The sequence below is a fragment of the Martes martes genome (genome assembly GCF_963455335.1).
Source record: "Martes martes genome assembly, chromosome: 4".
Taxonomy (NCBI): Eukaryota; Metazoa; Chordata; class Mammalia; order Carnivora; family Mustelidae; genus Martes; species Martes martes.
Genome location: NC_137891.1, coordinates 560,839 through 572,523, shown reverse-complemented (window position 1 = coordinate 572,523; position 11,685 = coordinate 560,839). Strand labels below are relative to the sequence as shown.

The window sequence follows — 11,685 nt, the reverse complement described above, 5'->3', positions numbered from 1 at the left end:
GCTGTGGCCTCCCGCGTCTGTTTCCTCCCGCCACCCCCCCGGGGTGGGCCCCGGAGACATGGGTCCGGGAAGGGGGCTGGAGGTCTGGGCCGTGGTGGCCCCCTCAGAGGGAAGGTCGATGGTCAGAGCCTAGCCATGCGCACCTGACTCCACAGGACCTGTGTGTGTGCTCACAATTCTTTATTCGAGGACCTGAAAGGGGGTAGTGGGATGGACGCACAGGGTCGCCCTTCCCAAGACCTCCCCACGAGAGGGGTGGGGGAGCATGGGTGGAGGTGCTGGCGCCTCTTCCTGGCCTCGCAACCCTGCTCATCACGCATTCTCAAGGCACTGGTTTGGGAGCAGAGGAGGGGTGGGGAGGGGACAGACCAGAGTGGCCTACCTGATGCTCTGTGCCCCCAGGCGTCCACCCACTGCTCACCATCCCCAGCAGGGCCCAGGGAGTCCCTCTACCCCCGACTCCATCACAGCCGGAGGAGGTAGGGACGTGAGGTTGGGCAGATTCTGGGTGGGTTGGGGGCAGCATGGCCCTTGAAGCCACTGCCCAGGCGCCCCCTCACCGGCCTCGTCAGACCATGTCTGTGACTGGGGCCCATCGAGCCAGACATGGCCTCGGGGTCTTCGGTAGAGCCTACCCACCAAGTCAGGTGGGAACAGGGGCTCCGGGCTGCCCCCCGTCAGGCTTGGCAGGTAATAGTCTGGGGGCCACACTCAGGCGTGCGCGTGAGCTGCCAAGTGCAAGGAGAACCGGGTGGACAGGGCCGACCCAGGGCAGAGAGCTGGTGGTCAAGCCTTTGCATGGATGTGCCCAGGAGGAAGACCAAGGTCATGGGTCAGGCCAGGCCACCTGCCTCCCCCAAGAGCCACCACCCCAAGGGTCCGGGGACTCAGCCACCGTGAGCATCACAGCCTAAGAACAGCACCAGCACGTGGCACCGTCAGGCCACGGGTTCGGATTCTTGGCCCTCGGGCACACTCCAGATCTCCAGCCAGTGCCCCGAGCCAAGGTCCCCTGCCGGAAGTTCTTGGGCACCCTCTTCTTCCAAGGCCCCAGCACAGGGACCACGGAGCTCTGAGCTGCTCCCCCACCCCGACAACACACACACGCCAGGTTAACAACGGCCGTGACAGGACAGGACACGTGACCTCAGCCAGGTCTTGCTGGGCGGTGGGGGTTGCCGCCCGTGGTACAGAAACGAGTGCCCGGGAGGAGGAGTCGGCCTCACGGGCACCGTGGCTTTGCTCCCGCCCCTCCAGCCAGGACACAGCGCCCCGCCAGGGCACGGGCACCGGAAGGCCGGTGGGACTCCGAGCCCCCTCCCGAGAGCGCCACCAGCACCCCACGACCCCAGCAGGCTGAGGGCAGCCACTCCGGACAGCACTTTATTGATCCCCTCAGGCCCCTGGGCAGGGTCGGCACAGGTTCCTGGGACACTGGGCTGCCGTCCCTGAGTAGGGTAGGAAGGAGCCCCATAGGGGCAGAGAAGCCCTCCGGACGGCCAGGCCCCCTCCCCGGCACACAGGTTGGGGGGCGGGCTCCGGCCATGGGCAGTGAGGCGGGAGGAGGAGGCCGCAGGCCTGGTCGTGGAGCAGCTCAGGCCCCGGCCACGGGGGCCTCGTAGTTGAGCACGTAGTAGTCGTGGACGTACATGAGCACGGCCACCGGCTGCCCGATGATGAGCGTCAGCCACACGGCCGCGTTGCCATAGTTGCCCTGGAAGAAGCGGCTCACCAGCCAGGCCAGGGGGATCTGGAGATGCGGGCCCAGGTCAGCCGGCCGCCGCGCAGGACCCAAGGAGGGGCCCAGGGCTGCGGGGGGCTGGGGGCCCGGGGCACGCTCACCTGCGCCATCATGCCCGTGAAGGCCCAGAGGCGGAACATGTGCAGAGGCACGCTCACCAGGTACTGCAATGGGGGCGACAGGCGTCAGCCGCCACCACAGACACACGCACCCAGGAGTCCAGGGACGGGGCTGACCAGAGTGACGGGCCGCCCACGCCCAGGGGACGAGGACAGGGGTGACCGGAGTGACAGGGACCGCACACACCCCGGGGGACAGGGACGGGGGTGACTGGAGTGACGGGGGCCGCATGCACCTGGGGGACAGGGACAGAACTGACGAGTGGGGGGCTGCACATGCGGTCGGTGGTGGGGCACGGGGTACAGGGCTGGTCGTGCCTGCGGGGCACTCACCTCGTGGAAGAAAGCCGAGGCAAAGAACACCCCGGTTCTGGCCAGCCACTTGCTGCTGCCCCGGCGAAGCATGGGCTTGTAGAAGTGTCTGCAGGGGGAGGGGGCCGTGGGCTAGGGCTGGGCCGGCACGCACGGCCGCCCGCAACCGCCCCCACCGCCGCCCCCCGCCCGCGCCCACCTGAGGCACCACTTGTGCACAGGGATGTTCCAGTTCTGCCAGAAGTAGGTGACGGACTCCGAGTTCCTGGGGGTGGAGAGCAGCGGGTGAGCGGGTGAGCGGCCGGCAGCTGGACGCCGCCCACCCCAGCCGCACACCCGAGGCCACCCACCACCAGTCCCGGTAGAACTCCCGGTCCCCGAACTGCATGAGCTCGGCCACGGCGTTCATGCAGGAGTGAAAGAACCAGTAGAAGAAGATGAGCCAGATGAGGTGATTGGGGACCTGCAGGGGGAGGCAGTGCCAGGTTGTGAGACGCGCCGCCCCCACCGGCTCCCGCCACCACCCCACCCCCAGGCTGCTCACCGCCAGCTTCAGGAGGCGCTCGATGATGCGGGAGTAATCCATGTCCTGCAGAGACAGAGCTCAGCGGGCTCCCCGGGCGGCTCCCCACCTGCCCTCCACCCCAGCCCGGGGAAACCTGAGCGCTCACCTTGAAGGGCTTCATGGAGTTCTGGATGGTGGGGACCATCCACTGCAGAGGAGGGCACAGCATCAGCGCCCGGGCCAGCCGGCCCCGCCCCCTCCGGCCCCGCCCCCCAGCCCGGCCCCGCCCGGCGTACCTGCTGGATCAGCCCCACCTGGAGCTGAGTCAGAAACAGCTGAGGGAGGAAGCGGAGAGCAGCAGGCTGAGCCCCTCCGGCCCCAGGCAGCGCCCCCAGCCCCCCACCACCCCGTCCCCGCGGCCGGCCCCCATCCTCACCATCTCCAGGAGCCGCCGCAGCAGGAAGCGCTTTCGGATTCGGGGAGAGCGGGGGAAGTTGAGCTCGTAGCACAGAGTGGGAGCAAAGAGGAAGTAGTACAGATCTGGAACGGGAGGCTGGGGCTAGCACCGGCCAGGCCGCGCCCTGCTGTCCCTGCGCCGCTGCCCTTCGGCCCAGCCCCGGGGGGCGTCCTCACCACGATAGGTCAGGTTGTCCGGGTAGCTCACAGCGCGCGGGGCGGCTCCCCCGTTGGCCTTCTTACCTGCGGAAGCTTCAAGCGAGGGGGGCCGGTGAGGCCTTGCTGCTGCCCCAGTCTGGCCCCGAGGCGGGTGGCACGAGCTCTGAGGCCCCAGCCCCGGGCAGCCCCTCACCAGCCTTGGCCCTGGCCTTGGCCCTTCGTTCTCGGCACCACAAGTTGACATCCCGGTAGGAGAAGAGCTTGAGGAACAGGATGGTGTACACCATCAGAGCCAGCACGGAGCCCACTGCGGGAGAGGCAGGCTCAGGCCACAGCCCTCCCACACAGCCCGCAGGAGAGCCACAGCCACAGCCCCTGCAGGCGGAGGGCCTGGGTCTCTCCTGCGGGCCTCGGAGACGGGCTGGGACACGGGTGGGATGAAGGAAGGGGCACACCTGGAGTGATGGACTCAAGCAGCAAGGCCACGGCCGCCGGGAAGCAGAGAATGGTGGCCAGGTTGACCACGTGCAGCAGCAGCCCTGCCTGCTCCGTCAGGGCACCCTGGGGTGGGTGAGGGGGACCAGACTGCTCAGTTGGCGCCCCACGCCCTAGGCAAGGGGTCTCCCTGGGGAAGGGCTACCAGGCCTGGGGCACAGCCCCTCCCAGGAGAGCTACACACAGCCCTAGTGAGAAGAGCAGACCCCTGGGCAGGGCAGGGGGTGGGAGGGCTCTGCTTACCACTGCCAGGCGCTTCTCCACCTGGAACGCAGCCACAGCAAAGACATTGGCCACTGAGGACATAAGTGTCACAGGGCAGGTTCAGGCCCCGGTCAAGCCCTGTCCCACCTCCACCCGAGGCCTTCCTTGGCTCCCAGCTCACCAATAACTAGACACAGGGCGGGCCAGCTGTAGGGGTCCTTCAGGAACAGAGACACCACCTGGATGGGGTCCACCAGGATGCCATACCTGGGGATCGGGGGATGAGGCCTGAGCAGGTGGGGAGGGGCTTCAGGGGTGGGGCCAGGGCCCTGGGGAAGACACTCACTTGATGAGGTTTTCTAAAAATAACCGTGCATTGCTCAAGATCTGCAAGAGAGAGGAAGGGCACAGCCCCGTTAGCCCTGGCCGCGGGGTGCCCCACCCCCCAGCTCCTCTCAGCGCCTACAGGGGCCAGAGCCCCAGGTCCCGGGGACACCCTGTGAGCCCAGGCCTGTCTGGCCTGCACGCCGAGCTCCAAGGCCCCCCACCCTCCTCACCCCACACTAGCGCAGGGAAAGGAAGTCCTTCTGCGATGCCCCCATCACCCCAACAAGAGGGAATCGACCCCAACACCAGACACCAGCGTCTGCAGCAGCACAGACTGACCCACTGCCTCACAGCCCTCATCTGTCTCACCGAGTTGGTGGAGGCCCCAAGGCCCAAGGAAGGGGCAGCCACTCCCTGGGGAGTAGGGAGAGGCAGCTGACCAGAGTCCTCGGGGGCCAGGCTGAAGCCCGAGTGTCACCTGGTACTCACGCCCCTGCCCCTCTTCCGCTATCCTGTGGAGCTCCAGGCCCGGGCACGGGGCCCCAAAGGAGCTCTCAGGGACAGAACCCCCATGGAGATGGGCTCCTGGCTCTGGCCTGGGGCTGCGGAATGGCTTTTCTCTGCAGGCACGAGGGTCTCCTACTCCAACCCATAAGGTTCAGACCCTGCCGAATGCCCCAAACTCAGGTCCTGGCCATGGCTCGTGGTAGATTCTGAGGAAAAGTGATGCTGGGCAGCGGACACCGGTGGGATCCCTTACCTGGGTGGTCAGGGAAGGCTTCACAAGGAGGTGAAAACCTGAGAGACGCAGGGGCCCTGCCCTCCCCCAGCCACCAGCCCGGCCTGCCAGGCACAGATGAGCCGTCACCACGCCTGGTGGTGGCCTGTCCGGAAGGCCCACAGGAGCCGGAGCTGCCGATGGGCCGTGCTCACCCCCAGCCCCAGGCCCTAGAGGGAACACACCAAGCAGCCCCAAACGTGGGTGCACATCTCCTTCAGCGAGGGGGTGGGAGAGGCACCAGAAGCAGGGGAGAGGTTCTGGGGCTGCGCCAAAGGGCCAGCTGGGCCCACGAGGTTGCAGGCCACAGGAGTGCCGCCTGAGCTGCCAAGGGCCCACCCTCCAGGGCTGCCTCTACAGACCCCCGGCCAGGAATGGCCTCCAGAGGCCAAGTACACACCTCCTGAGGCCCAGGCAGGCGTCTGGCCCACTGTCCCCTTGCTCAGCCGGCTTCCCACCCACCACACTGCAGTGCCCTTCCCCTAGCTCCACGGAGAGCCTCCCGGGCCCATGGGCAGGGAGGATGTGGGTGTGCCTGGAGCCCTTGCCACACAGGTAACCAGAGGAGCCACACCCGAGACAGGTGGTGATGTCAGGGCAAGGGTCAAAGGCCTCTGGCCACATCAGCCTGAGTGGTGAGGGCTGGGCCCAGACAGGCCCTTGCCCCTCCCTGAGGGCCCCCCCTTGGAGCCCTGGGCTCCAGCGGCTTCTGGGCCAATCCTGCCGCCCCACCCCGACACGGTGCCAGCAGGGACCAGGGCAGACGGTGAGGGAGGCAAGGGCCACGTCTAATCCCTCGCCGCAGGCCCCCTAGGACCAAGGCTGAAGGAGAGAGGCTCGGTGCCTTCAGAGTCAGGGCCTGGAGCCCCCAGGCTGAGCCCAAGCGCCCCCCACCCCCCGCTTAGCCCCGCCCCCTCCGCAGGCCAGGCCTGCCCGGGGCTCCACACCCACAAGCGCCATTCAGGACAGAAGCAGCTGTCGGACCCCCAAGACCACTCACACCTGCTGCGGCTGGGATTCAACAGGGACAAGAGTCGACCGTGTGGCCAGTGCCGGGACCGCCACCGCGTCTCTCCCCTCCGGCCCGGGCCCGACTCACCAGCATCACCACACACCAATTCAGGATCCCGCGGTAGTTGCTAAAGCCACTGTCCGAACTGAACAACGAGTCCTGCAGGCGGTGGCACCTGGAGGCGGGAGACACACCCTCTCAGAAGCAGGCAGCGGCCGGGCAGGGCTGGCCCCGCCAGTCCCGGAGCTGTGAGAACCCCGCGCGCCTCCAAGCACAGGGCCAGGTCGGGGCCTGCACAGAACCCGCAGCCAGCCTTGGGGTCTGGGGCCCAGGCCAGAGCAGACCACAGGCTCTCCCTCAGAGCGACCGGCCCGTCCTAGCCCAGCAGGACGGTCCGCGGCCCACACCGCCCTCTCTTCTGCCCACACATCCTCCTCCCCGTTCACCATCACAGAAGACCCAGGCAGGGCCAGGCTCTCGGACCGCCCAGAAGCCTGCCCTTCCAGGTAGCGGGCAGGTCATGCCGCAAACAGGAGCAGGACAGCCGGCCCTGCCTTGCCCGGGGCTACGGAGGCTGGAGCTCCGGGGCCAAGAGCCCGTCCTTGCTTCCCAGAGGCCTCTGGCTGCCCCCATACGCTCCAGCCACAGGTGGTGACGCGCCCAAAGAGTCCACCGCAGGGATGTCGAGGCCCACCCACCAGGCAGCTGTGTAGAGGGGCAGGCAGGGGCTGAATCTGCCTTGCTCGGCCCACCCACCGCCCAGCGCACCAAGGGGCCCCCACCTCCAACAACCTCGCCCCAAGGTTTGGCCCATGCAGGCTCCGGTGTGCACAGAGCCCCAGGCCAAGAGTCAGCCGGGCACCTGGACTCACACGCACTTTGCCAAGGACGGGGCCCCTGAGACGTCTGCACAGCCTCCAACGATTGCTGAAAAAGTACCACCTGTTCCGGGTTATAACCACAGGGTCAGCACTGTGTTCCCGCCCAGGCCGAGGGGGCCAAGAAGAGCCCCCCCAGGGGCCAGGAGCCTGATGGCAGAGAGACCTCCACGGAAGCAGGAGAGTTCGCACCTACTCATGGGGCTGGGGAAACACGAGCAGACCCTCACATCCCGCCTGGTCCTCAGAGTGACACAGAACTGGCGGAAGGGCCACAGTGCCTGGGGCAAGGCCCAGACCCAGTTCCCGGCTCACTCGGCCTGCCCCACCCAACCCGGCTGCCATGCCCCCAGGAAGCCTCACACGGCATTGAGCAAGGCCTCCAGTTTGGTAAGACACGAGGCCAGGAACTCCCCTTCTCTCCCACGGACAGGCATCTCCACCTCTTGAGGCCCCCAGACAGGAGAAGTGGACTCAGAGGCATACACAGCAGGGGCGCCGTAGCACAGATGTCCTCTCGGGGCTGACCCACCCTCCATCACAGGCCTTGCTGTGGGTTAGGGTGGACACCCGGAGGTGAGGGGCTGGGCAGGCTGAGGTGCTACTCGGCCGTCTGTAACCTGGCCAGAGGCACAGTCCACACCGCACCTGGCCCTCCAGCCTCCCCCGCTCACAGGTCTCCTTGTGTCCCTCTCCCATCTGTCCTGGGCCTTGGGAGGCCACAGGAGACCCTCTCTTCCCTGAGACTCTGCACCTGCCTTTCTGCAAGGCGACCAGAGGCCCAAGGCCCCACTCCCCAGAGAGGACAGTCTCTGGGCCCGTCTACTAGATGAGGCCTCCCCAGCCCTTTTGCCAAGTTTGAGCCCATGCACTTGCACTGGAGCTGTCCCCCGGCCACCTTGTGCACGTCAACACCCATCCAGCAAACACTTCACGACAACGTGACCCCTGTCACCAAGAAGACCACGCTGCTTTTATTTTCAGCAATTCTGAAGATGCTGCAATCTTTCAGCATCTGGAAGATGAAGACAGGGCTGGGGAATGGGTATTGTTTTCCAAATCTGACACCAAACAGCATCATAAAAGCATACTCCGATCCGGCCGTCAGGCTCTCAAGGCCTTCCCCAACCTGCCCGGAGCCACTCCCCAGGTCCCTCCACAGGGCTCCTGACCATCCCCAAGCCCAGGCAGCAGAGACCCAGGAAAGGAAGCCCACCATGCACCAAAACCCACAAGGCCCAGCCTTGCCGTCACAGTCAGGAGTGGGCCAGAGGGCGGACAGGCGGGAATCTGGCACAACACCCGGAGCCGTCTACGTGTTGGCCTCTCCCCTACTACCCAGGCCGCCCACACCTCTGCCCTCTAGCGGTTCCACATTTGCTCCCCAGGTCTGCCCAACCGGCAGGGGCCACTGGAACTCATCACCTGTGTCGCCTCACTCAACCCTCCCAGGAGCTTTGGGAGACAGCCTCGAGGGGAAACTAAGGTTTGCCAAAGTTTAAAGCCTGCCCGGGGCACAGCCCCCAAGTGTGGATCACACCTGGGGACCACATGGTTCAGCTTCAGGGCCAAGCAGAGCAAAGAGGGGACAGAGTGCCAGCTGTCCTCCCAGCTGCCCCTGCTCAGCACTCCCTTCAGCCGGCCTCCGGGCTGACCCTTGGGATACAAGAGGATGCGTGCGCTCCCCACAACCCGATACCCTGCTGGGGAGGAAGAAACAGGACATCCCAGGAACCAACACCCGGGGGGAGCCCTGCCCAGAAGGCCCTGCCTGGAGTGCCCAGGAGCCAAGGGCCAGACGGCCGGGCACTGTGTCCGGCGCCCCCTCCTTCCTGCCGCACAGCTGCACCCTGCCATGGCCGGAAGAAATGAGTTCACACCCAGAGCCTGACCCCGCTTCCCAGGCCAAGGTGAGCAGGAAGTATAGGGAGGGGAGGAGGCCTGGAGCCCAGGGCACAGGGAAGGAGAGGCAGCAGGCAGGGGCGCCTGGGGGGCTCAGGTGGTTCAGTGTCTGCCTTCGGCTCAGGTCATGATCCCGGGGTCCTGGGGTCGAGCCCCACATTGGGCTCCCTGCTCCGTGGGGGGCCTGTTTCTCCCTCTCCCTCTGCTGCTTCCCTGCTTGTGCTCTCCTGCTCTCTCATTCTGCCAAATAAATAGATAAAAATCTGAGGTGAGGGGAGCGGACAAGGAGGAGAAGCCTAGGGACCAAATCCCAGGACAGCCAGAGCAAGGCCTGAGCCCGTCGGCCCCCTGGGGCCGTCCGCCATCCGGGCCTGAGGAACACGCACACGCGGCCTGCATGCCCCGGAGACCAGGAGGGGCCCTAACTGCCAGCTCCCCCTCCAGCCCCGGGGCATCTCCCGCTCCTCTTCCCAGGGGCCCAGACTTTAAGGCTGCCACTCACTTGGCCCAACTACCGGGAGCACAGGCGACGCTTCAGGACACCTGGCCTTGGCAGAGCAGGGAAGTGACCGCCGATCCCAGAGTGGCAACGTGGCCCAAAGCCAACACCCCCGTCTCACACAAAAGGACACCAACTCCTTTCACCTCTGCAGGAGATCATGCAGCCGTAACCCCTGCCTCTGGAGGGCAGTCAGCAGAGGGGACTCTAAGGCCCTCCTGTCCTCAGCACCACCCCGGGCCCACGGGGAGCAAGCACCCCCTCGGCAAAAACTCCGTCCCCTGCCACAGCGCCTTCACAAACCCCGGGCCTGACCTTTGCTCGGGCTGCTCAGTGCGGAGATTATCTTATCTCCAGGTGGACTGTGAGCAACCCAAGGGCAAGGACCCCAGCCACCCTCACCCACCCTCTCGCCACGGTGAAGAAAGCCCCTGTTCGTGTTTACTGAGAGAGCAGATCCTTGCCGGCAGACAGACTGACCGCCCGCTGCCACCTTGATTACCTCTAGCCCCAAAGGCAATTCCAAAGCTTAAGCCCCGAGGACCCTGGGCCAGAGGAAAGGCCAGAAGTGGGAGAGCGAGGCTAGAGGTGGCGACCGGATCGCTTGGAGCGGACGTGAAGGAGGAACCCAGTACCTGGCCCTCAGGCCCTCCCCATCAGCCAGGCTTGCTCCCCAACCACTTCCTGTCAGTCCTTCAGCTAAACAGGGTGCCCACCTGGGGGCACTTCGAGTCCCTCTCCTGTACCCCAACCTGGGGGTGAGAGTCCCAATGCAGGACCCAACCCCGTTCCTGCAAGAAGACACTTGTTCTGGAAACCTAAGCCAGGGCCCAGGCCGGCCAAGCTCTGGGTGACAGAGGGACCCCCATGAAAACAACTCTGGGGACAGTCTGCAGGGACACAGCCCTGCCCCTGTCCCTCAGGCAGCCCCAGTCTCCTGTGGGCTGCCTGCCACCGTCCTCTACAAGACTCCCAAGCGCCAAGGCACCCCTCACACCGCCCTGGTTACAAACCACCCGCTCCCATGCGACTCCTTGCAGACAGGGAGAACCCGGGGTCCCGGGCTACCCTGGGGAAGACGACGTGTGGAGGGGTGGTGGGGTCTGGAAGGCGGACTGCTGCCGGTTCCCCTCTGCACCCCCACGTGGGTGACCTTGGCAAGGGACTCCTCACTCCTGTGCCTCAGTCCCCCCCCCCCCAGGGACCCCAGGGGCACACCTGCACACGCCAAGTCCGGGAGCCAGGCTCGCGCACTCGGAGCCCGCGCTGCTGCGGTCATGCCCGGGGCACTGAGGAGGGTCCCGGGCAGGGGGCAGAGGTTAGGGGTGGGGCGCCTCGCTACCTCAGATCCCAGTGGCCGCTGCCCCCGTCGGAGCCTCCGTTCTCGTCCTTGTCGGGGGCCGGGGCCGGCGCGGGCGCGTCTCCCGCGGGGCCCACGTCCCGCACCTCTTCCGCCGCCGCGGGCCCGACGCCGCCCTGGCTCGAGGGCCGTGAACCCGTCCTCCGGCGCCGGGAGCCGCCCGCGCCGCCGCGGTCGCCCATGGCCTCAACCCGCACCGGGTCCGAGCAGAGTCGTGGCCCGCCGGGCTCGCAGCACCCAAGGCCCGCGGCTCCGCCTCCAGACCCTCGGCCAACCGCCGCCACCGCCCCCTGCCGGACACCGTAGCCCGCGCGCTGGCCCCGGCCGCCAATCAGCGCGCGCCCTCCGGGCCGTCCAGGGACCGCGGGCACGTCGCTCCGGGAGCCCCTAACTGGTCAGCCGCCGGGGCGCGCGCCCATTTGTAGTCCGCGGGCGCGCAGGGCACCCTGGGAGTCGTGGTCGCCCCGCGCGGGGCACCCTGGGAGTCGTGGTCTCCCGGCGCGGGGCACCCTGGGAGTCGCGGTCTCTCCGCGCGGGGCACCCTGGGAGCCGCGGTCGCCCGGTACACCCGAGAGCGCGGCTGCTGCCGGGCGGCCCGAGGCGGACCTTGTCCCCCGCGGGCCTCTGCGTCTCCACGGAACGCGCCAGGCCTCCTGGCAGCGCCGAGCCTCCCCCCACCGCTTCCGCTGCTCCTCCCGCTCTGCCAACGCGGGGCTTCGCCGCTGCTCGGCCAGGCGCGGAGTGCGGGGTGTGGGTGACTCACGAAGGGCCTCGCGGTCGCGTCCGGCCCCGCGGCCGTGTCCGTGGCGACCCGCCTCGCCCACCGCCCCGCGTGTTGGCCCCCGAGCGCACGTCGGGGCGCGCTGGGGTCCCACGAGCCCCCTAGTTACCACCGCAGAAGCCCCTGCTTTTCCTGGGCTCACGCTGTTCACGCGAGC

The 11,685-nt window shown here is 67.2% G+C and overlaps 1 protein-coding gene across 1 annotated transcript; it reads right to left on the bottom strand.

The window, feature by feature from the left end:
* Window positions 1–1,370: 1,370 nt before the first annotated feature.
* Window positions 1,371–11,119, bottom strand: DGAT1 (diacylglycerol O-acyltransferase 1). Its single transcript, XM_080802529.1, has 17 exons — window positions 10,730–11,119; window positions 6,196–6,283; window positions 4,338–4,378; window positions 4,173–4,258; window positions 4,031–4,083; window positions 3,748–3,853; window positions 3,486–3,599; window positions 3,311–3,385; window positions 3,114–3,217; window positions 2,974–3,012; window positions 2,844–2,885; window positions 2,717–2,761; window positions 2,523–2,635; window positions 2,372–2,437; window positions 2,194–2,281; window positions 1,843–1,905; window positions 1,371–1,750 (listed from the first exon to the last, which is right to left on the bottom strand). The coding sequence occupies exons 1-17, from the start codon at window positions 10,927–10,929 to the stop codon at window positions 1,595–1,597; spliced, it is 1,479 nt and encodes a 492-aa protein (XP_080658655.1). The 5' UTR covers window positions 10,930–11,119; the 3' UTR covers window positions 1,371–1,594.
* Between the last annotated feature and the right edge of the window lie 566 nt (window positions 11,120–11,685).